Source organism: Heptranchias perlo, chromosome 10 (genome assembly GCF_035084215.1).
Source record: "Heptranchias perlo isolate sHepPer1 chromosome 10, sHepPer1.hap1, whole genome shotgun sequence".
In the NCBI taxonomy this organism is placed as follows: Eukaryota; Metazoa; Chordata; class Chondrichthyes; order Hexanchiformes; family Hexanchidae; genus Heptranchias; species Heptranchias perlo.
In genome coordinates this window covers 76,938,903-76,965,032 of record NC_090334.1, presented here as the reverse complement: position 1 = coordinate 76,965,032, position 26,130 = coordinate 76,938,903, and the positions used below count along the sequence as shown (strand labels likewise).

General features: G+C 43.0%; 1 protein-coding gene across 5 annotated transcripts in view; it reads left to right on the top strand.

Annotated features, from left to right (window-relative positions):
• Nucleotides 1-26,130, top strand: part of LOC137326706 (centrosomal protein of 128 kDa-like) — a 359,621-nt gene that overhangs the window by 42,988 nt on the left and 290,503 nt on the right. For all 5 annotated transcript variants that reach the window (XM_067992037.1, XM_067992041.1, XM_067992038.1 and 2 more), the window contains exon 9: nucleotides 25,621-25,704. In XM_067992037.1, coding sequence (XP_067848138.1) covers nucleotides 25,621-25,704 — 84 coding nt within the window. The remainder of the gene's footprint in view (nucleotides 1-25,620; nucleotides 25,705-26,130) is intronic.

Genomic DNA, 26,130 nt, shown 5'->3' with positions numbered 1-26,130 from the left:
ACATTCCGTTGGCCTTCTTGATCACCTGCATACTAACTTTTTGATTTTCTTGCACTCGGACCCCCAGATCCTTTTGTACTGCAGTACTTTCCAGTTTCTCGCCATTAAGATAATAACTTGCTCTCTGATTTTTCCTGCCAAGTGCATAACCTCACATTTTCCAATATTGTATTGCATCTGCCAAATCTCCGCCCACTCACCCAGCCTGTCTATATCCCCTTGTAGGTTTTTTATGTCCTCCTCACTCTCTACTTTCCCTCCCATCTTTGTATCATCTGCAAACTTTGATATGTTACACTCGGTCCCCTCTTCCAAATCGTTAATATAGATTGTAAAGAGTTGGGGACCCAGCACCGACCCCTGCGGAACACCACTGGCTACTGGTTGCCAGTCCGAGAATGAACCATTTATCCCAACTCTCTGCTTCCTGTTAGATAACCAATCCTCCACCCATGCCAGAATAATACCCCCAATCCAGTGATTCTTTATCTTGAGCAATAATCTTTTATGTGGCACCTTGTCGAATGCCTTCTGGAAGTCTAAATACACTACGTCCACTGGTTCCCCTTTATCCACCCTGTACGTTATGTCCTCAAAGAACTCGAGCAAATTTGTCAGACATGACTTCCCCTTCATAAAGCCATGCTGACTTTGTCCTATTAAATTATGTTTATCCAAATGTTCTGCTACTGTCTCCTTAATAATAGACTCCAAAATTTTACCCACCACAGATGTTAGGCTAACTGGTCTATAATTTCCAGCCTTCTGCCGACTACCCTTTTTAAATAAGGGTGTTACATTAGCGGTTTTCCAATCTGCCGGGACCTTTGCCGAGTCCAGAGAATTTTGGAAAATTATTACCAAAGCATCCACAATCCCTACTGCCACTTCCCTCAAGACTCTAGGATGTAAGCAATCAGGTCCAGGGGATTTATCTGCCTTGAGTCCCATTAATTTACTGAGTACCAATTCCTTAGTGATTTTAATCGTATTTAGTTCCTCCTCCCCCCCGCCCCCCAGAGCCCCCTGTTTGTCCAGTGTTGGGATATTCTTAGTGTCCTCTACCGTAAAGACTGAAACAAAATATTTGTTCAGCATTTTTGCCATCTCCATGTTTCCCACCATTAATTTCCCGGTCTCATCCTCTAAGAGATCTACGTTTGCCTTAGCCTCCCTTTTTCTTTTTATATAACTATAGAAACTCTTGCTATCTGTTTTTATATTTTTTGCTAATTTATTTTCATAATCTATCTTCCCTTTCTTAATCAATCCTTTAGTTACTTTTTGCTGTCTTTTGAAGACTTCCCAATCTTCTATCCTCCCACTAAGTTTGGCTACCTTATATGTCTTTTTTTTTAGTCGGATACTATCCTTAATTTCTTTACTTAGCCACGGATGGCTGTCATTTCTTTTACACCCTTTTTTCCTCAGTGGAATATATATTTTTTGAAAGTTGTAAAATAACTCCTTGAATGAACACCACTGCTCATGTACCGTCTTACCCTTTAATCTATTTTCCCAGTCCACTTTAATCAATTCCGCTCTCATACCATCATAGTCTCCTTTATTCAAGCTCAGTACGCTTGTTTGAGAACCAACCTTCTCACCCTCTAATTGGATATGGAATGTAACCATGTTATGGTCACTCATTCCAAGGGGAAACAAGCCAGTCCTATATTTTCCAAGATGTTCCTCGAGCCCATCAAGAGAACATGTTCTGTGCTTTGTTGTCTTGTGGTTTTATATACCACAAAGTGTAGCACTTCAACTGGTGACTTGGCTGAGTTCAGAAATTCAGTGTTCTCCGGGGATGGGACTTGGGATGATTGTATTCTGTATGCCTCAGTCTCATACACTGTGGAGTCCACTTATCAAGTGGCAATACGTCTGTTTTGCTTTTTATTTTGCTGTGGCTCGGGGTAGCACACTCTTCTGAGTTGGAAGCTTGTGGGTTCAAGTACCACTCCAGAGACTTGGGCACAAAATCTACGTCAACATTCCAGTGTGGTACTGAGAGTGCTGCACTGTTGCTGGTGCAGTCCTTTGGTTGAGACTTTAAACAGGCCCCGTCAGCCCTCTCAGGTGGATGTAAAAGATCCCATTGCACTATTTCGAAGAAGAGCAGGGACGTTTCCAGCGTCTCTATATCCTTTTTAATAAATGGAGACCAGATCTGTGCACAATACTCCAAGCAAGTGTGGTCTAACCAAGGTTGTATACAAGTTTAACATAACTTCTCTGCTTTTCAATTCTATCCCTCTAGAAATGAACCCCAGTGCTTGGTTTGCTTTTTAATGGCCTTGTTAACCTGCGTCGCTACGTTTAGTGATTTGTGTATCTGTACCCCCTGATCCCTCTGCTCCTTTACCCCATTTAGACTCTTATTATCCAAGCATTACACGGCCCCCTTATTCTTCCTGCCAAGATGTAATACCTCACACATTCTATATTGAAATTCATTTGCCAATTACACACCCATTCTGCAAGTTTATTAATGTCTTCCTGTATTTTGTCACTGTCCTTCTTGTTATTAACTATACCTCCCAATTTGGTGTCATTTGCAAATTTTGAAGTTGTACTTCCGTTTTCTGAATCCAAATCGTTAATGTAAACGACGAACAACAGTGGTCCCAGTACCGATCCTGGTGGAACACCACTTCCCACCTTTTGCCAGTCTGAGTAACTACCTTTTAATCCTTACTCTTTTCTGTTTTGTAGCCAGCTTGCTATCCATTCTGCTACTTGTTCCCTGACTCCGCACGCTCTGAATTTAGTTATGAATCTACTATGTGGTACCTTATCAAAGGCCTTTTGAAAATCCAAATATATTACATCTACTGCATTACCCTTGTCTACCCTTTCTGTTACTACTTCAAAGAATTCAGTAAGGTTGGTCAAGCATAACCATCCCTTTTTGAAATTCGTGTTGACTGTTCTTTATTGTATTTTCAGCTTCTAGATATTTTTCTATTTTCTAAGGCCATAAAAAATTTTTGGTGGGTTGAGAACGGATCTGGCCAGGGTAAATTGAAATCAAAGATTGTAATCGAACAATGGGGTCGGGTACAGTCTAGGTACATTCTCACAAGGGGGAAAGGTAGGGCAACCAAAGCCAGAGCTCCCTGGATGACGAAAGAGTGAGTAAGATGAAGCAGAGAAAGGGGCCATATGACAGATGTCAGGTGACAAATGAGAACCAGGCTGAATATAGAAAGTTCAGAGGGGAAGTGAAAAAGGAAATAACTGGCAAAGAGATTGTATGAGAATAGACTGGCAACTATCATAAAAGGAAATCCAAAAGGCTTCTATAGGCATATAAATAGTAAACGGGTAATAAGAGGAGGGGTGGGGCCGATTAGGGACCAAAAAGGAAACCTATGCATAGTGGCTGAGATACTAAATGAGTACTTTGCATCTGCCTTTACCAAGGAAGAAGAGGCTGCCCAAGTCACAGTAAAAGAGGAGGTAGTTGAGATACTGGATGGGCTAAAAATTGATAGAGGAGTTACTAGAAAGGCTGACTGTACTTAAAGTAGATAACTCACCAGGTCTGGATGGGATGTATCCTAGGTCGCTGAGGGAAGTAAGGGTGAAATTTGCGGCAGTATTGGCCATAATCTTACAATCATCCTTAGATACGTGGTGCCAGAGGACTGGAGAATTGCAAATGTTACACCCTTGTTGAAAAAAGTGTGTAAAGATAAACCCAGCAACTACAGGCCAGTCAGTTTAACCTCGGTGGTGGGGAAACTTTTAGAAATGATCATCCGGGACAAAATTAACAGTCACTTGGACAAGTGTGGATTAATTAGGGAAAGCCAGCACGGATTTGTTGAAGGCAAATTGTGCTTCATTAACTTGATTGAGTTGTTTGAAGAGGTAACAGAGGGTTGATGAGGGCAATGCGGTTGATGTGGTGTATATGAACTTCCAAAAGGTGTTTGATAAAGTGCCACATAATAGGCTTGTCAGCAAAGTTGAAGCCCATAGAATAAAAGGGGCAGTGGCAGCATGGATACGAAATTGGCTAAGTGACTGGAACCAGAGAGTAGTAGTGAATGGTTGTTTTTCGGACTGGAGGAAGGTGTACAATGGTGTTCCCCAGGGGTTGGTACTGGGAAGACTGCTTTTCTTGATAAGTATTAATGACTTGGACTTAGGTGAACAGGACATAATTTCAAAATTTGCAGTCGACACAAAACTTGGAAGTGTAGTGAACAGTGAGGAGGATAGTGATAGACTTCAAGAGGACATAGATAGGCTGGTGGAATGGGCGGACAAGTGGCAGATGAAATTTAATGCAGAGAGGTGCGAAGTGATACATTTTGTTAGGAAGAATGAGGAGAAGCAATTTCAACTAAAGGTTACAATTCTAAATGGGGTGCAGGAACAGAGACCAAAGTCTTTTTTTTAGTCCGTTTATGAGATGCACAGGTCGTTGAAGGTGGCACGGCAGGTTGAAAAAGGCATACGGGATCCTGGGCTTTATAAATAATACTTTACCATTTCTTTTTATATTCCTTGATAATTTAATTTTGTAGTTTCTCTTTGCCTTTCTAACTTTTTTTTAAACTTCTTTCCTGACTGTTTTATATTCCTTTTTTTTATCCTTTTTGTTGTCTATGTACTCAATGCATGCTTTTTTTCTTTAGTTTCAACTTTGCCATTATTCCTTTATTCATCCATGGTGTAGTTTATTCTCGCTTTTTGGCGGGATATATTTCTCCTGGACTCGAACACCGTTTTAAAAGTTTCCCACTGACGTTCTATTTTTTTGTTTATCAATAAATTGTCCAGTTTATTTTCCCTAGTTGCATTCTCATCCCCTGAAAATCAGCTTTTTTCCAATTTATTACTTTGGGACGTCCTGAGGTCATGAAAGGAGCTATATAAATGCAAGTCTTTGTTTGTTTCTTTAATGTTGATACTCGATAAGGAATACCAGCAATATAAGTTAATTGGCTTTAATCTTTGAGCACGGCATCAGAAAATAGAATCGTTTTATTTGAATTGACATAGCTAATGGAGGCTGTGTGGGAGATATTTCCTGACTAGTTTATTGAATTGTGTCTTCATTTATATTTAATTAAAGATAATATGGAAAAACAATTGAGTTCTAATTTTGCCTATTACATTTTCTGTTTAGCCCTGTGCTTCTGCAATGTGTAACCACCAGGGGTCAGTTGTTCTTCATTGCTGAAATTTTGCCTCCTTTAGGTTTCTGATGATTCATTCCAGCATTTTAATGCACCAAAAAAAAATTATCATGTTTTTCAGTTAGTCAGTTTTTAAGCAACAGTGGGAATACCTCATAAACTGACTTTTAAAAAAAATAACTTTGAGAGAGCTTGTGACAATACAGAATGCATTTCAAATATGTATGATATTAAATACAATGTCTTCTAAAGAAAATTGCAAAATTTCTTTTAAGCACTGAACTGAATCCCCAAAGCTGCTGTGATAAAATTTTTACAATGGTGTGTAGTTTATTAAAATGTGCCGTTATTCACCATTATGCAGCTTTGAATGCAATTGCAGAGCATTAGCTATTCAACGGAGACTTGTTCAATAGCTTATTTAATGTTTATAGCTGCATAGAATGGAATATTAATTCCATTATAAACCTTTAGCACAACAGTAACAATATAAAAAGCGCCAGGTGCAGTATATTCTAGTAAGTGCTTTTTTATCTGCAGCTGGAATAGGAATTTGTAATCTCGTATAATGAAATTACAATAACTTTACAGCAGTAATGATGGTCATTTTATTATGAAGTGAAAATCTCTGACAGAAGACTCATTTAATTTTGGGATAGGATTTTTAAAAATGTGTCAAGTGTGGAATTCTCTTACGAAGGTGAACTGGGGTCCTGAATTCCCAGGAGAAAATAGAATTATAAGGGGACTACCTGATGCATTCTCAGCCTTGTTTAGCACCAGACAAAACCCCAACCCTTTTTAAATAGGAGGGTAGGAGCATGCAAACAGTATTGAATAATTCTGATTAAAATGCAGTGCAGATAGATCTTCATTATTTTGCTGCAGTTTTGAAGTCATATTTTACTGTGCAGAGTAAAGTACACCAGATGCTGGAAATCAGAAACAAAAACAGAAAATACTAGAAAAGGACAACCGGTCAGTCAGCATCTATGGAAAGAAAGACAAGTTAACGTGTCTGGGGCGGTACTTTGGAACTGAAAAATAATGGGTGGACAGGCGTATTAATACAATCAGGAAAAAAGGAGGGAAATATATATATAAACCAGCCAAGGAATTGGGAAGCCAGGGAAAATGAGAGAAAATGGGACTGATGGAAAAACCTGGGGGTTCAGGTACGAAATTAACAGGTTTGAAAATGAGGATATATTAAAGTCTGAAGGTACTCACGTCAAACCTGCTGACTAAGGAAGCAATGTTATTGTATGATGGAAGGGTACCTACCTTGTTGAGGCTGAATACTGGCTATCTGACAATGACTCTTGTATCCTTGTGGACCATGGCCGCCACTACCGAACACCAAGTAATCATTTCCCAGACTGCTGCTGATCTGGTGTCTGCCGGAGATCTCCCCCTTTCTCTCTCTTTTCACCTCCCTAACTGCCTCTAAGCTCATAGTTTCCCAATCCCACAGAACCCATTTGTACTCCTCACCAAGATGTGCTATACTGTCAATGGGGGGGGAAAAAAGCTTTTTATCCGCCGTTTGGATTAACCTATACTTATCTGAGATTAACACTTGGGTGGTGTATTTCGTTTGGCAACGCAAGTTAGAGCTTCTTATACTTATGCAGTTGATTGCCTTGCAGATAGCTTCTACGAAAGATTCTCTGCATGCTGACACGTTGACCTGGAGAAGTCAAGATGAGTATTTTGCTGGTGGTGTGCTCTAAGTCAGCCTGGTTTTGTGGGTCCTCAGAAACTCACCGCCAGGTTTTGTACTGTGATATGCTTCTCCATTCTTTGAAAGAGATTTAACCTCCACATATAAAACTAACCTCCTCCTTTCCCCTCATCCTTCACCCTCCAGCTGCCACCCATTTCTTTCTGGCTTGATGTGGTTCTCTGTTTTTATAGATACTGTTTTTTTCCGCATTTTCTGCTTCTATTTCAGACCTACAGCATTTGCATCTTTCCCTCCAACTCATGGCTTTATATACCCTGATGTTTCCGTGCCCGTTGCTATTGCTTTGGGTTCACAAAGTTGCTTCCTATGGCTAGAGAACCAAGTGTATAAAATGGAATGGAAATTTTATAAAACTAACTGAAGTTTATAAACTAACATTAGATTTACCTAATGTAGCACCGGCCCTCTTCATTCAATCTCCACATAATAGGAATTGCCATCATCCCACAGGGCAAGTCGTCTAAGACACTGTCCCTTTTCAAAACTGAGATTGATAGATTTTTGTTAGGCAAGGGTATTAAGGGTTACGGAGCCAAGGCGGGTAGATGGAGTTAAGATACAGGCCAGCCATGATCTAATTTAATGGCAGAACAGGCTCTAGGGGCTGAATGGCCTCCTCCTGTTCCTATAAGGGCAGCAATTGTTAAAGGGACAGTGTCTTAGACGACTTGCCCTGTGGGATGATGGCAATTCCTATTATGTGGAGATTGAATGAAGAGGGCCGGTGCTACATTAGGTAAATCTAATGTTAGTTTATAAACTCCTCTGAATAAAATTACCGAATATTATTATGGTCATTCTACGATTTCGAATTAGTAAGGTGGGAAATGGGCAACCAATTCCTCAGCTGAAAAAAAAATTGATTTAAAAAAGATTGAATTCCACAAAGCAACCGAAATGTTTCCTTGCGTTGCCTCTGGCAAAAGAAGCAGGGGCGACATGAAACATTTTTTTACGCAGTGAGTTGTAGTGATCTGGAATGCACTGCCTGAAAAGGGTGGTGGAAGCAGATTCAATAGTAGCTTTCAAAACGGAATTAGATAAATACTTGATAGCAAAAAAATTTGCAGGGCTATGGGGAAAAAGCGGGGGTGTGGGACTAATTGGATAGCTCTTTCAAAGAGCCGGCACAGGCACGATGGGCCGAATAGCCTCTTCCTGTGCTATACCTACTGTGAAACTATGTCAGCAGAATAGAGAAATCAGTGACTGCAAATGTTATAATTGTAAGCAGAAATTCTGCATGGTTTGAAAATGTTATCTCTTAGCTTTTATTAATTCACACTAAGACCAATGAATGGCTGGGGTAAGTAAGTCAAGGTTTCTTTTTCATTTATGAAGCTTCAGACCCCTCTGCTTTCTTCAGGGCCTTGTTTGTACTCCATGATGTCCTTGAATAAGGTTAATGATACTTTAAAACATTGTATAAAACACTAGTTAGGCCACAGCTCGAGTACTGCATACAGTTCTGGTCACCACATTACAGGAAAGATGTGAATGCACTAGAGAGGGTACAGAGGAGATTTATGAGGATGTTGCCAGGACTGGAGAATTTTAGCTATGAGGAAAGATTGGATAGGCTGAGGTGGTTTTCTTTGGAACAGAAGAGGCTGAGGGGAGATTTAATTGAAGTGTATAAAATTATGAGGATCCTAGATAGTGACTAGGAAGGACCTATTTCCCACAGCAGAGAGGTCAATAACTAGGGGGCATAGATTTAAAGTAATTGGTAGAAGGATTAGAGGGGAGCTGAGGAGAAATCTTTTTCACAGAGTGTGTTGGGGTCTGGAACTCACTGCCTGAAAGGGTGGTAGAGGCAGAAACCCTCAACTCATTTAAAAAGTACTTGGACATGCACTTGAAGTGCCTTAACCTACAGGGCTATGGACCAAGAACTGGAAAGTGGGATTAGGCTGGATGGCTCTTTCATGGCTGGCGTGGACATGATGGGTCGAATGGCCTCCTTCTGTGCCGTAAATTTCTATGAAAATATCCGAGGAAGACTCTCCTGCCCATGGCAAAGTTCTCTTGGATAACGTTGTCACTAGGAACAGGAGTAGACCATTCAGCCCCTCAAGCTTGTTCCGCCATTCAATTGGATCATGGCTGATCTTAACTTCATTTACCTGCCTTGGTTCCGTAACTCTTAATACCCTTGCCTACCAAAAACCTGTCGATCTCTGTTTTAAATTTTCAATTGACCCCCAGCCTCAATAGCTTTTTGGGGAAGAGTGTTCCAGATTTCCACTACCCTTTGTGTGAAGAAGTGCTTCCTGACATCACCCCTGAATGGCCTAGCTCTAATTTTAAGATTATGCCCCCTTGTTCTGGACTTCCCCACCAGAAAGAATAGTTTCTCTCTATCTGCCCTATCAATTCCTTTAATCATCTTAAACATCTCAATTAGATCACCCCTTAATGTTCTATTTTCAAGCTAATACAATCCTAGTCTATGCAACCTAGCCTCATAATTTAACCCTTTGTCACTACAGCTCGATCCCTTGTAGGGAAAGATTAAATGCAGGGTTATCCATTTCTTGCTTGACAACAAACAATATAGCCTTTTTTGACGAGGCAGCAAATTAGATCCATTTTGGTTCTCTATGTTCCTTCCCCCCCCCCCCCCCCACCCCACCCCATTTGAATTACAATAAAATCACTGTTAAACTAATTTGGTTTCAATTATATCTTAAATGCATTTCTATTAAGTATTCCCCCTTCTGCTTTTTTCTCCTTGCTTTTCCCTCCTAGGGCCTTTCGTTGTTGATTCGTACTGGTGCACTTTTTTTTCCGTCAATTGATAACATGCACACTAGTACATTTCCTTCATCGACTGTGCTAGGCAATCAAGTGAACTGCAAACTTCTGCATGCCATCGTCCATGCAACTTCATGTGCAATAGCCATTTGCGTTTATTGTACAGTGCGGTGATGGTATGTAGTGTAACTCTGGCTTGGTATGGAAAATCAAGCATAGATCTGTGCTTTTTCAAAGGGGGCATGGTTGGATGAGATAAAGAGGAGGAGGGAGCACACCATGGCCTGGAAATGACTGAAAAGGAAAGGTGGGACTGGAAGGTTCTGGTTTGGAGCTTCAGGCAATATGTGAATAGATATAGAGGGAAACCGTAGCTTCCGTGGATTGGTGGCAGAGAACTCTGCTTGACGTGTAACATTCTTAGGATAGTGGCTGGTCCGATTAAGGTAATGAGTCCAATATCTGAGAGCCTGTCTTAAGAATGCTGTGGGCAGGAGGCAGCGATGGAGGAAGTCCATTTTGGTAGCCAGTGGGAAGTGAAGATTCAGCTCTAATCCATTGAAGGGCAAAGATCAGCCCAGGAGCCAGTGGAGGACTTGTTTTTTGTTCATGGGATGTGGACGTTGCTGACGAGGCCAGCATTTATTGCCCATCCCCAATTGTCCTTGAGAAGGTGGTGAGCCGCCTTCTTGAACTGCTGCAGTCCGTGTGGTGAAGGTTCTCCCACAGTGCTGTTAGGTAGGGTGTTCCAGGATTTTGACCCAGTGACGATGAAGGAATGATTATATATTTCCAAGTCGGGATGGTGTGTGACTTGGAGGAGAACATTCAGGTGTTGTTGTTCCCATGTGTCTGCTGCCCTTGTCCTTCTAGGTGGTAGAGGTCATGGGTTTAGGAGGTGCTGTTGAAGAAGCCTTGGTAAGTTGCTTCAGTGCATCCTGTGGATGGTGCACACTGCAGCCACGGTGGTGAAGGGAGTGAATGTTTAGGGTGGTGGATGGGATGCTAACCAAGTGGGCTGCTTTGTCCTGGATGGTGTTGAGCTTCTTGAGTGTTGGAGCTGCACTCGTCCAGGCAAGTGGAGAGTATTCCATCACTCTCCTGACTTGCATCTTGTAGATGGTGGAAAGGCTTTGGGGAGTCAGGAGGTGAGTCACTCGCTGCAGAATACCCAGCTCTGACCTGCTCTTGTAGCCACAGTATTTATGTGGCTGGTCCAGTTAAGTTTCTGGCCTATGGTGATCCCCAGGATGTTGATGGTGGGGGATTTGGCGATGGTAGCGCCGTTGAATGTCAAGGGGAGGTGGTCATTGCCTGGCACTTGTCTGGCGAGAATGTTACTTGCCACTTATCAGCCCAAGCTTGGATGTTGTCCAGGTCTTGCTGCATGGGGGCACGGACTGCTTCATCACCTGAGGGGTTGTGAATGGAACTGAACACTGTGCAGTCATCAGCGACCGTCCCCATTTCTGACCTTATGATGGAGGGAAGGTCATTGGTGAAGCAGCTGAAGGTAGTTGGGCCTTGGACACTGCCCTGAGGAACTCCTGCAGCAATGTCCTGGGGCTGAGATGATTGGCCTCCAACAACCACTACCATCTTCCTTTGTGCTGGGTATGACTCCAGCCACTGGAGAGTTTTCCCCCTGATTCCCATTGACTTCAATTTTACTAGGGCTCCTTGGTACCACACTCGGTCAAATGCTGCCTTGATGTTAAGGGCAGTCACTCTCACCTCACCTCTGGAATTCAGCTCTTTTGTCCGTGTTTGGACCAAGGCTGTAATGAGGTCTGGAGCTGAGTGGTCCTAGCGGAACCCAAACTGAGCATTGGTGATTAAGTGCCGCTTGATAGCACTGTCAACGACACCTTCCATTACTTTGCTGATGATTGAGAGTAGACTGTTGGGGCGGTAATTGGCCAGATTGGATTTGTCCTGCTTTTTGTGGACAGGACATACCTGGGCAATTTTCCACATTGTTGGGTAGATGTCAGTGTTGTAGCTGTACTGGAACAGTTTGGCTAGAGGCGCAGCTAGTTATGGAGCACAAGTCTTCAGCTCTACAGCCGGGATGTTGTCGGGGCCCATAGCCTTTGGTGTATCCAGTGCACTCAACCATTTCTTGATATCACGTGGAGTGAATCAAATTGGCTGAAGACTGGCTTCTGTGACGGTGGGGGTATCGGGAGGAGGCTAAGATGGATCATCCACGTGGCACTTCTGGCTGAAGATAGTTGCAAAGGCTTCAGCCTTGTCTTTTGCACTCATGTGCTGGACTCTGCCATCATTGGGGATGGGGATGTTTACAGTGCCTTCTCCTGTTAGTTGTTTAATTGTCCACCACAATTCACAGCTGGATGTGGCAGGACTGCAGAGCTTTGATCTGATCCGTTGGTTGTGGAATCGCTTAGCTCTGTCTATAACATGTTGCTTCCGCTGTTTAGCATGCATGTAGTCCTGAGATGCAGCTTCACCAGGTTGGCATCTCATTTTTAGGTACGCCTGGTGCTGCTCCTGGCATGCTCTTCTACACTCCTCATTGAACCAGGGTTGATTCTCTGGCTTGTTGGTAATGGTAGAGTGAGGAATATGCCGGCCCATGAGGTTACAGATTGTGCTGGAATACAATTCTGCTGCTGCTGATGGCCCACAGTGCCTCATGGATGCCTAGTTTTGAGCTGCTAGATCTGTTCTGAATCTATCCCATTTAGCACGGTGATAGTGCCACACAACACTTTGGATGTTGTCCTCAGTGCGAAGCCGGGACTTCATCTCCACGAGGACTGTGCGGTGGTCGCTCCTACCAATACAGTCATGGACAGATGCATCTGCGACAGGTAGATTGGTGAGGACGAGGTCAAGTAGGTTTTTCCCTTGTGTTGGTTCGCTCACCACCTGCCGTGGGCCCAGTCTAGCAGCTGTGTCCTTCAGGACTCTGCCAGCTTGGTCAGCGAGCCGCTCTTGGCGATGGACATTGAAGTCCCCCACCCAGAGTACATTGTGTGCCCTTGCTACCCTCAGTGCTTCCTCCAAGTGGTTCTCAACATGGAGGAGGACTGATTCATCAGCTGAGGGAGGGCAGTAGATGGTAATCAGCAGGAGGTTTCCTTGTTTGACCTGATGCCATGAGATTTCATGGGGTCCGGAGTCCATGTTGAGGACTTCCTCCTGGCTGTATATCACTGTACCGCCACCTCTGGTCGGTCTGTCCTGCCAGTGGGACAGGACATACCAGGGATGGTGATGGAAGAGTCTGGGACGTTGGCTGAAAGGTATGATTCTGAGTGTATGGCTATGTCAGGCTGTTGCTTGACTTGTCTGTGGGACAGCTCTCCCAATTTTGGCACAAGTCCCCAGATGTTAGTGAGGAGGACTTTGCAGGGTCTACTGGGCTTGGTTTGCCTTTGTCGTGCCGGGTGATCCGTCCGGTTTTATTCTTCTTGTGACCTTTTTATAGAGAGATTCTACATCTGAGTGGCTTGCTAGGCACGTTTTTAGGGTCTGGAATTACATATAGGCCAGACTGGGTAAGGACAGCAGGTTTCCTGCCCTAAAGGGCATTAGTGAACCAGATGTGTTTCATGGCCACTATTGCTGATACTAGTTTTTTTAATTCCAGATTTTATTTAATTAATTGGATTTAAATTCCCCAGCTGTCGTGGTGGGATTTGAACTCATGACTCCGGATTATTAGTCCAGGATTACTAGCCCAGTAACATAACCACTATGCTACCATATCCTTCGGTGTCACACTCAGTCAAATGCTGCCTTGATGTCAAGCGCAGTCACTCTCCCCTCACCTCTGGAATTCTGCTCTTTTGTCCATGTTTGTACCAAGGCTGTAATGAGGTCTGGAGCCGAGTGGTCCTGGTGGAACCCAAACTGAGCATTGGTGAGCAGGTTATTGGTGTGTAAGTGCTGCTTGATAGCACTGTCAACGACACCTTCCATCCCTTTGCTGATGATTGAGAGTAGACTGATGGGGTGGTAATTGGCTGGATTGTATATGTCCTGCTTTTTGTGGTCTGGTTCAAGAGCCAGTAAAGGAGCAGTTTGTTCCAGGAGCCATTGGAGGAATGGGGAAGGAAATAGGGGCTGTCAGAGGAGTGAAGTTTGGTTTAGGGGACCGGCAGGGAAGAGTGGAATTTAGTTCGGGAAACCAGCCGAGGAGCAGGGTGAAACCCAGGAAACTAGGAGCAGGGTCCAGCTGAGGGGCCAATGGGAAAACAAAGCACAGATCAGGTGAGTAATTGTGGGGGTGGTGGGGGAGCTGGATCTCGGCCTCGGAATGGAGCAGTGGTGTTCAGTCCAGGAAACAACCTGAAATAAATGAGGGACACCTAGTGGTAGCAGGCAGGTGCCCTTGGGTAGTCCAGTAGCAGAGTCTAGTCAGCAGAGGAGTCAAGAAAATCAAGTGGGAGAATCGTCCCGGTGGTGGAAGCAACATCAAGGTGAAGGAAAGAGCAGTCGGGTAAGTGTTGGACGATGTGATCAGGAGCAGATAGATTTACTTTGTAGATTAGGTTAAAATGTAACTTTTATTAGGAGACAGTGGGCTCTGAGACGGAGGGAGTAGGGATGGCGGTGGAGTTATAGAGAGGCGGAACTTGGCAAAACATTGCCTGGTCTGGTACCATCTTGGAGAAAGATCTTGGTACTGTGGTCCTGGATTTACTATAGCGGGGCTCACTGACTTGCTGTGGATAAGCTAATCAACAAAAACATTTTGCCCTTGCACCATGAATGAGAATAATGTCACAGCTTTGGTGAGGTGGGCATCGCAAAGAGAAGTTAAAGTTCTCGGCTCCTCAGATGAATAAAGTCAGGCATTCCAGGAAGGACTGGCATTAAACCAGAACAAGCAGATCAGGCAGCATCTGTGGAAAGAGAAAAGGGGGTAATTATAATCCCCGCCCCCAATGATGGGGAGAGGGGGTGATGGATTAAGTAGGTGAAACCCGGCCCTAGCCCACTGCGAACACGCCGACTTCAGGTTTAACTGCGGTGGGTTTTGGGACGTCCGAGTAACGCATTCTGGAGAGGCAGGTCCGTCGTTATAATATTTAAATGAGGCTCTGTTCCTCAGATTTTAGCAGCCATTTGAATTTAACGGCTGCGGGCTGGGTTTCCCAGGGCTCGGGAAACCTGGCAACTAAAGGGAGGGAGGAGGTGCCCGCTCCAGCAACTGCTTGTGGATCAGAAGGAGCAGGAACACCTCCCCCGGGCCCTCAAGCAAACCCTCTGCCGTGATCGGCCTCCCACCATGCGATCTTCCGACCTGTGACCGCCCCCCCCCCCCTCCACGATCTGCCTACTCCCACCACTGTGCCCCAATCTTTCCCTCCCTGCTGCACACTGAACCCCTCCCCCACCATGCCTGATCTTTTACGATTGCCGGGGACCTTCCCCAAGGGTCCCCGCTGCGGCCTTCCACCGCAAGCTTCCCGCCCGGCAGCCCCTCAATCTGGCCGACTGCCAGACGGGAAACGGAGTGAAGAAATGATAATAAGTTCCTGCCGTTAAATTCGGCTGGACATCCGCGTTACTGGTATTTCTGGGTTTCCTGGCTGCAAACGTGCGATCCCTCCCCTCCCCGCCTCCACGTAAATATCGGGGCCGCTGTTTCAGGTCCATGACTGTTCATCAGAATTGACGGTTTTAATCCATGAGGGATTCCAGTTCAATCCCCAATCTGCTGAGTTATCTGGGGTGCCTCATCTTGTCAAAAGAAGGTTGGGGGGGGGGGGCGCTCCTAGTCGCTATCCAGTGACTCCTGCTGGAAGTGCATGTCTGGATGTAAGATGATCATAGACTCCTTGTCTATAATATCCCTAGCAGTTAAGCAGCCTGCCGCTGCTTTTAAAGGCCCACACATGGAAAATAGCCACTTGAACAAGGTACTGAATGGCGCCCAGCACCTGTGGAACAGTACTTCAACATGAAGTGGTGTCTGTAGGAGCAGCAGGGGGAGAATCTGTCAGGAGAAAATAATAAAAAAAAAAGCATTTTGGTCAGGTCAGTAACCACCTATAATTCCGATCAGTTGTTGAGTGAGAGCAAAACCATTTATTTGCAGAATCGTGGTATGCAATCCTGTCTGAGGTTGCACGTTGATGCTTAATATTCCCTGGAGTAGTCAGTGTACAGATTCGCAAGTGGACAAACAGCAGAGAAGGAAAGGAGGATTTCTCATTACCCGTACAAGTAGCACATGATGAAAAGAGATGGTGCTGGCTGCCCGCAGTGTTTACCACAATCTGCTGTTAGGGTAAAGTACTTCCAACCCAAGGTTGGCAGAGGCGGACTGAATAAATCTTAGCCTCCAATTAGCAGACGTTATCATAGTACTTAGAATCATAGAATGATACAGCACAGAAGGAGGCCATTTGGCCCTTTGTGCCTGTGCTGGCTCTTTGAAAGAGCTATCCAATTCGTCCCATTCCCCTGTTCTTTCCTCATAGCCCTGCAAATTTTTCCATTCCAGGTATTTATCCAATTCCCTTTTGAAAGCTATTATTGAATCTGCTTCCACCACTCTTTCAGACAGTGCATTCCAGATCATAACAACTCACTGTTTTAAAAAAAAATTTCCTCATGTCGTCTCTGATTCTTTTGTTAATTACCTTGAATCTGTGTGCTCTGCTTACTGACCCTTCTGCCACTGAAAACAATTCCTCCTTATTTAATCTATCAAAACTTCACCTACAGTTTGAGATGGTGACCTTTCTGATTATGGTACTCTCATCAGTGATCAATAATTCAAAAGCAAAATAATGCGGTTGCTGGAAATCTGTAATAAAAACAGAAAATGCTAGAAACACTCAGCCGGTCAGGCAGCTTCTGAGGAGAGAGAAACCGAGTTAATGTTTCAGGTCGATGATCCTTTGCCAGAACAGGAAGAAGTTAGAGATTTAACCGTTTCGGTTCCGGACTCAATATTGAGTTCAGCAACTTCAGATCGTAATCACTGCTCCCATTTTCTCAGACAGCAGGTGCTGGTAATGGTTCTGCTGTTATAATTTACACCTCCTCTGGACCCATCTTCTGTTTCTTTACTTGTCCCATAACCATTCCCCTTTTGCCTTGCACCATCGTCCCTGTTGTTGTTTAATCACTCCTGCCCTCCACCCTATTACAGACCTTCCCTGTTGTTCTTTCCTTCCATACCCCCCCTCCCCCCAACCCCCTTCTTTCCCTGGCTCCTGTACTTGCTCCTAAACTGTTAAATCTCTAACTACTTCCAGTTCTGATGAAAGGTTATGGACCTGAAAGTTTAACTGTTTCTTTCTCCACAGATGCTGGATGACCTACCGAGTATTTCCAGCGTTTTCTGTTTTTATTTGTGATCAATAATTGTTGGGCTAGTGTGAGATTTTTTTCTCTCTAAACTCTACAATTAGAATGATGAGAAATCATTGCTTGCATCACTTTTCATTGTTTCAAAATACAGATGAGAAGCCAGGGATATGATATAGACTGAAAATAAGAATTTAAGATATATTGAAAGATCAAATCTCTGATCATAGAGCCAAGCAAATATGTGGACTTCAAAATTGAGGTTGGCATGGGTAACGAAGGTAATGCTATATTTGATCATTCAAAATGAAATTACTGGGAGCAACTATTTGCTGTCTAGTTCTCCAGATAAGCATTGATGACCTGAATATCCTCCCCTAGGCAGAGAATTGGATATGTGATAAAATATCACCACAGGAAACACATAAGCAAGGAATAAAAGCAAAACCTGGTTTGAGACTTTTGAGGGAAGATTTAAGGTGTACCTTTCAGATCAAGTAAGTCTGTTATGTATTAAATAAACTTAAAATAAATCCATATTTAAGCAGTGCTCATGCAATCTCATATAAATGAGTATTGCAGGATGATTGAAGCACTGAGACCTCCATTCCAATCTGTCCATTTTCTAGACTATATATATGTGAATGTAAGGGACTTGTGCAGAGAAAGGATAAATCTACTCTAGCTAAGCTGAGTACGATTCAGGTTGAGATTATTGATCAATATAACATTATGAAGAGGGAATAGTCTTAAGTCCATTCGGAAATAAACTTGCGGCTATGCAGTTGCAAGAGGAAAGATAAGAAATTGAGTGATATTTGGAATGCAGTACCTTATTTAAAAAATGGTAGGAGCCATTTACCCCAAGGCAATGAAAACTGTTAATACCAGATGCTTTGAGGCTGCAAAGATATCCCCTCCCCCCTGCTCTAGACTTGTTTTGGGGCATTGTTGCACGCCATGTTCAGCTTTGACCAATATAAAATGTAGTGAATTTGTCTGTGTTGGAAGATGTGGAAATACAAGTTTCACTGAGCAAGATTTTCTTCATTTGAGGGAGCTGCTGCTTTAGGAATATCAGTAAGATAATCAGGTAGAAATTCTGCTTGGTGGTAAAGTGAAGGGCACTGGATAGCCAAGGGTTCCCCAACTCCTTGCTCCTATCCCATAATACACAACTCTTTCCTCCTGCCATTTGAGAGAGAACCTCATTATATATTGAGAAGACATACAGATGAGAGCATTAGGGTACAGGCCTCGATTTCATGTGATGCCCCCGTCAGTGTTCAGTCCACCCATTTAAAGTGGTGTTAAAGACCAGTAAGGTTATTGGGAGTTCTTAAAGATGTAGTGTCTTTTTTTTTAAAATAGTTTTTTTTTGGGGATTGCTTTCTAAATGCCCATTGCTGGAATTCATGCAAGGGGACAAAAATTAAAATAGATATGCCAGGGAGATCAGATTGGGACCAGAGCCAGACATTCTGTACCTGCAATTATTGTGCTGGCTGTTTGTACAGGCGCACCCTACCAATGACTGAGAGAAGCTGTATAACTGGTCTAGTCCTCATTCCCTGTGCCTTATGCTATTATGCCCTTACATTCTGGAATTATCTCCCTTAACATCTCTGCCTTATCACCTCCCTTTCTGATTCCACTAACCAGTATCAAGTCTTTTGAAAACAGTTTCTCCCTATCCTAGCAAAGCCCCTCATAATTTTGAACACCTCTATTAAATCTCCCCTTAACCTTCTTTTCTCCAAGAAGAAAAATCCCAGCTTCTCTAGTCTCTCCACATAACTGAATTACAAAGGTAACCTTTGAGCCAGTAAATCTGTTTTTTGCAATGCTTGATGTATTAAGAAATCCTTCTGCCTTGACAGGTGCTTACAGTAACACTACTGGTCCTAGCTGTTAAGTATTGATCAGTGGACGGAAAGTATGTTAGCTGCAGTTGAAAGCCATTAAAGTTTAAACATAAGAACTGTCTACTGTTGTTAGATCACATTTTACCTTTAATGCATATAGTGCTGTGAAGACTAAGTTAGACAAGGACATCTGCTGGATGTCAAATATGCACAGTGCCTCGAAACAAACGTGCGTGTGTGTGTGTGTGTGTGTCGTTTTACATCATCTCTGGTAGGCAGAAATTGAACGCATGCACAGCGGGTCAAATGTAATCAAGCATTCACTTCAGATGCTATATGGCAAGTGCCTGTATGTTTCCATGGTTGTGTATAATCGTTATAATATGGGGTTACTTGGTGCACCCACATTTGCGGGTATTCAGTTCCCTTAGCACTGGAGATGGGCAGGGCAATCGGCTTTTAGTAACTAAGTCATTCCATTTTTATTACATGGGATTCTGGGATTTTTACTTGTGCTTTGGGGATCGGCTTCTCTGATTCCATCCATTTTCAGTGACATCCATAAACTCTGTTGGGTATGGACACAGCAGTGGTAAAGTTGGTCTCTCTGGCCCATTGTCACCTATGTTATGTGTACAGTAGCAAGGAGAATGGAGGTTCTCTGAGCCTCTTCTGGCCAATTCAGGTTGTGAGTGGAGCTCTTAATTTTCTGGTGTCTAATGTTAGTATTGAAATGTTGTATCAAAAGTTGTCTGTTTGAAGGTACATAGAAATCTTTTTAAGATGTGGTAAATGACCCATATCAATACTGACATCCAAAATGGTTTTAGCTGATCGAATCATTAAGTGCCATGATATATTAGCGATCACTGCTGTGTGTCTGAGTGCCATTAATCCTATCACTATTGCTGTAAATATCTTTGTCCAGGGGCTAGACTCTAAATAGCTTCCGTCATGCTTTTTACTTCTCCCAATGTAATCTTGTCACTGATAATTTTGGTTGCAACCTTATCCTGATAAATATTCCTAATCTTTTGTTCTTGTCTGACAATCTTTTCCTCTTCCATCGAAGTTGATCAATAATGGTAATGCTATTAAAATACTGCTAATGATTAGGTAAATAGCGTGATTTAGCTTGTTTAATACCATATTCCATGTTTACGTAACTGCAGAGAACATTAATCCTTGTTAATAGAAGCCTCACCTTGTTCATATACGTACGACTTTATTTTTATATTCTAATTAGTTGATTCACAATTAGTAAAGGTGCAAAACCATTTGTTTTTGTATCATTGGTTATTTGTAATTTATAAAAGCAAGGGATGTTAATATGAAGAATACTTGTGAATATTAGAGGTGAGCGTATATTCTGTTTAAATTGTGGTGGCATGATGAATTTATTTAAAGGTGCATTTGTCTCCAATGTTTAAAGAGTAGATATTAAATGTTATATTTTTCTCTTAAAAAATAAATTAGGTGGCATGGCAATCGTGATGAGGACAGTCATCTTGTAAAATTGGGTCTGGTGGTTGAATGAGAGACTGGTTTTCTCTCAATCAGTTTGAAATTTTTGAAGAGTCGGCAGACAATTTTGAATCGGGTTAATTTGATAAAAGTGTAATTCTTGTGACTGCCTATGGAAATGAGTTTGAAGAAAAAAATGGCTGATTACATGCATTTTATAACTGGTACAAATTATAAATATCTGTAAACTTCAGAAAGCATACTAAGCTGAGACACAGGATCTTTTCTCATCCTAATTTGGGTCGAGGTGAATTTTTAAAGCTAACAAGGACTCTAATTATATCTCGTGTTTTGATAGAATATGTAAACATTCTAATTACTAACTAACACCTGTGAGACACAGATGCAGAAAGACGTAAATTCACTTTCAGGAACGAATCATACAAATACCACATTTAATGTTTGCAGGTATCTCTTGGAGAGGTACAAACCAGTGCTGTCAGGCTGGCAATCTCCCCATTGCTATCAGAGCCTTGCACTTCCCCCTTGCTTCACTGTGGAGACTAGGAATTCACCTGTGAGGTTAAACCCCATGTGTCACACACCAGTTCTGCCAAACCCCTGGTTCTTCCTCCACAGTGCGGCCAAATCCTAGTCAGCCCCACCACAGTTTTGCCAAATTCTAAGACAACTCTCCAGTGTTACCAAAGCACAGGACTATCTTCTCTGCTCCCCCCCCCCAAAAAAAAACCCTGTGCAGCTAAACCCCATGTCCCTATACACTGCTACTAAATACTAGGTATCTAACTCAAATATATCTCGAGGTATATCTTGAATACCATCTCAGCTTTAAAGCTTTTAAGGAATAAAATCCTTTTACATAGGTAAATGAATATTAAATATAGCTCACTTACTTACAGCTTTCACACAATTGTGGAATTCAATCCCAAAAGCACCAGTTAAAATCCTAATAAAAATGGAATTTGTTTTTTCAGTCACTGTAAATGCATGGCCCAAATATTATCCTATGACTATAAAATAACATATCCTTTAAGCAAAACTAAGCTAAGGCAAGTCATGGCAGCAGACCTCGCACCCGTGATATGCTCCTCCTGCAAGATGTGGGAAGTCATGGACACTACCAGTGTCCCTGCCGACCATGTGTGCGGGAAGTGTGTCCACCTGCAGCTACTGACCGATCGTATCTCGGAGCTGGAGCTGCGGGTGGACTCACTGTGGAGCATCCGCGATGCAGAGAAACTCGTGGATAGCACGTTTAGCGAGTTGGTCACACCGCAGGTAAAGGGTTTACAGGCAGGAAGTGAATGGGTGACCACCAGGAAGAGTAAGAGATGCAGGCAGGTAGTGCAGGGGTCCCCTGTGGCCATCCCCCTCTCAAACAGATATGCCACTTTGGATGCTGTTGGGGGGGATGACTTATCAGGGGAAGGCAGCAGCAGCCAACTTCCTGGCACCACGGGTAGCTCTGCTGCACAGGCTGGGAGGAAAAAGAGTGGCAGAGCTATAGTGATAGGGGACTCAATTGTAAGGGGAATAGACAGGCGTTTCTGCGGCCGCAACCGAGACTCCAGGATGGTGTGTTGCCTCCCTGGTGCAAGGATCAAGGATGTCTCTGAGCGGCTACAGAACATTTTGGAGGGGGAGGGCGAACAGCCAGCTGTCGTGGTGCACATAGGCACCAACGATATAGGTAAAAAAGGGGATGAGGTCCTAAAAGCAGAATATAGGGAGTTAGGAGGTAAATTAAAAAATAGGACCTCAAAGGTAGTAATCTCAGGATTGCTGCCAGTGCCACGTGCTAGTCAGAGTAGAAATAGGAGGATATTTCAAATGAATACGTGGCTAGAGGAATGGTGCAAGGGGGAGGGATTCAAATTCCTGGGACACTGGAAACGGTTCTGGGGGAGGTGGGACCAGTACAAACCGGATGGTCTGCACCTGGGCAGGGCCGGGACCGCTGTCCTAGGAGGAGTGTTTGCTAGTGCTGTTGGGGAGGGTTTAAACTAAAGTGGCAGGGGGTTGGGAACCTGAGCAGGGAGAGAGAGGAAAGCGTAACAGGAAGGGACAGAAGGTATGGAGTAATAGGTAAAGTGTTAAAAAAGGAAAAAGCAGGAACTAAGCGTCACAAAACAGATTTGAAAGTTCTTTATCTGAATGCACGTAGCATTCGTAATAAAATGGACGAGTTAACGGCACAAATAACTACGTATGGGTATGATCTTGTGGCCATTACAGAAACATGGCTGCAGGGTGACAACGACTGGGAATTAAATATGCCAGGGTATTTAACAATCAGGAAGGACAGGCAGGAAGGAAGGGGAGGTGGGGTGGCTATGTTAATAAAGGAAGGAATCACTGTAATACAGAGAAATGATATTGGGACAAAGCATCAAGATAATGAAACAGTTTGGGTGGAGATAAGGAATAATAAGGGAAAAAAAACATTAGTGGGTGTAGTATATAGGCCTCCTAATAGTTGCAACTCTGCTGGAAGAAGTATTAATCAGGAAATAGTCGGGGCATGTAATAAGGGAACAGCCATAATTATGGGGGATTTTAATTATCATATTAACTGGACAAATCAAATTGGGCAGAGCAGCCTTGAGGACGAGTTCATTGAGTGCATCAGGGATGGATTTCTTGAGCAGTATGTAACTGATCCTACAAGGGGGCAGGCAACCTTGGACCTGGTCCTGTGTAATGAGTCAGGATTAATTAATAATGTCCTAGTTAAGGATCCCCTTGGAACGAGCGACCACAACATGGTTGAATTCCATATCCAATTAGAGGGTGAGAAGGTTGATTCTCAAACAAGCGTACTGAGCTTGAATAAAGGAGACTATGATGGTATGAGAGCGGAATTGATTAAAGTGGACTGGGAAAATAGATTAAAGGGTAAGACGGTACATGAGCAGTGGTGTTCATTTAGGGAGTTATTTTACAACTTTCAAAATAAATATATTCCACTGAGGAAAAAAGGGTGTAAAAGAAATGACAGCCATCCGTGGCTAAGTAAAGAAATCAAGGATAGTATCCGACTAAAAACAAGGACATATAAGGTAGCTAAACTTAGTGGGAGGATAGAAGATTGGGAATTCTTCAAAAGACAGCAAAAAGTAACTAAAGGATTGATTAAGAAAGGGAAGTTAGATTATGAAAAGAAATTAGCAAAAAATATAAAAACAGATAGCAAGAGTTTCTATAGTTATATAAAAAGAAAAAGGGTGGCTAAGGCAAACATAGGTCCCTTAGAGGATGAGACTGGGAAATTAATGGTGGGAAACATGGAGATGGCAAAAATGCTGAACAAATATTTTGTTTCAGTCTTTACAGTAGAGGACACTAAGAATATCCCAACACTGGACAAACAGGGGACTCTCGGGGGGGAGGAGCTAAATACGATTAAAATCACTCAGGAGATGGTACTCAGTAAAATAATGGGACTCAAGGCGGATAAATCCCCTGGACCTGATGGCTTCCATCCTAGGGTCTTGAGGGAAGTGGCAGTAGGGATTGTGGATGCTTTGGTGATAGTTTTCCAAAATTCCCTGGACTCAGGAGAGGTCCCGGCAGATTGGAAAACTGCTAATGTAACACCGTTATTTAAAAAGGGTAGTAGGCAGAAGGCTGGAAATTATAGGCCAGTTAGCTTAACATCTGTGGTGGGTAAAATTTTGGAGTCTATTATTAAGGAGACAGTAACGGAACATTTAGATAAGCATAATTTAATAGGACAAAGTCAGCATGGCTTTATGAAGGGGAAGTCATGTCTGACAAATTTGCTTGAGTTCTTCGAGGATATAACGTATAGGGTGGATAAAGGGGAACCAGTGGACATAGTGTATTTAGACTTCCAGAAGGCATTCGACAAGGTGCCACATAAAAGATTATTACTTAAGATAAAAAATCACGGGATTGGGGGTAATATTCTGGCATGGGTGGAGGATTGGTTATCGAACAGGAAGCAGAGAGTTGGGATAAATGGTTCATTTTCGGACTGGCAACCAGTAACCAGTGGTGTTCCACAGGGGTCGGTGCTGGGTCCCCAACTCTTTACAATCTATATTAACGATTTGGAGGAGGGGACCGAGTGCAACATATCAAAATTTGCAGATGATACAAAGATGGGAGGGAAAGTAGAGAGTGAGGAGGACATAAAAAACCTGCAAGGGGATATAGACAGGCTGGGTGAGTGGGCGGAGATTTGGCAGATGCAATATAATATTGGAAAATGTGAGGTTATGCACTTTGGCAGGAAAAATCAGAGAGCAAGTTATTTTCTTAATGGCGAGAGACTGGAAAGTACTGCAGTGCAAAGGGATCTGGGGGCCCTAGTGCAAGAAAATCAAAAAATTGGTATGCAGGTGCAGCAGGTGATCAAGAAAGCCAACGGAATGTTGGCTTTTATTGCTAGGGGGATAGAATATAAAAACAAGGAGGTATTGCTGCAGTTATATAAGGTATTGGTGAGACCGCACCTGGAATACTGCATACAGTTTTGGTCTCCATACTTAAGAAAAGACATACTTGCTCTCGAGGCAGTACAAAGAAGGTTCACTCGGTTAATCCCGGGGATGAGGGGGCGGACATATGAGGAGAGGTTGAGTAGATTGGGACTCTACTCATTGGAGTTCAGAAGAATGAGAGGCGATCTTATTGAAACATATAAGATTGTGAAGGGTCTTGATCGGGTGGATGCAGTAAGGATGTTCCCAAAGATGGGTGAAACTAGAACTAGGGGGCATAATCTTAGAATAAGGGGCTGCTCTTTCAAAACTGAGATGAGGAGAAACTTCTTCACTCAGAGGGTGGTAGGTCAGTGGAATTTGCTGCCCCAGGAAGCTGTGGAAGCTACATCATTAGATAAATTTAAAACAGAAATAGACAGTTTCCTAGAAGTAAAGGGAATCAGGGGTTATGGGGAGCGGGCAGGAAATTGGACATGAAGCTGAGTTCGGATCGGTCAATGCCCTGTGGGTGGCGGAGAGGGCCCAGGGGCTATGTGGCCGGGTCCTGCTCCGACTTCTTGTGTTCTTTAGATTTGTGGTTGGGATCAGATCAGCCATGATCTTATTGAATGGCGGAGCAGGCTCGAGGGGCCGATTGGCCTACTCCTGCTCCAATTTCTTATGTTCTTCTGTTCTTATAGGGGATCTGCTCATATTTGTGTATTGTTTCCAAACAGCCGTTAGAATACTTGGAACAGAAAGTGCTCTCTCTTCAACTTTACTTCCCTTTTAAGAATCGTGTTCTATTTGAACTTGATGGGCAGTTTGCAATATTTGAAATATAATTTTTGCTGTTTTGTTTTCAGGAATTGAAGAAACGGGATGTTAAAATTAATGAGGTAGAAGGGATGAAGAATAAACTTTCAAGATCTGAAAGTGAAAAGTCCTTGGTAAGTGTATGTTTCAACTGATTGTCTCCTCAGCCGAGAAACAGTCCCAGTTTGAATTCTTTTAAGGATTTTGAACGGGAAGTCAGATTATCAAAAGAAAAAGTTGTATGTTACTTGCATAGAATTATATGGACTTTTACAGCACAGAAACAGGCCATTTGTTCCAATGGGTCTCTGCTGGTGTTTATGCTCCACATGAGTCTCCTCCCACCCTACTTCATCTAACCCTATCAACATATCCTTGTATTCCTTTATCCCTCATGTGTTTATCTAACTTCTCCTTAAATGCATCTATGCTATTCACATTGACCACTCCATATGGTAGCGATTTCCACATTCTAACCACTATCTGAGTAAAGAAGTTTCTCCTGAATTCCTTATTGGATTTATTAGTTACTACCATATTTATGGCCCCTAGCTCTGGAC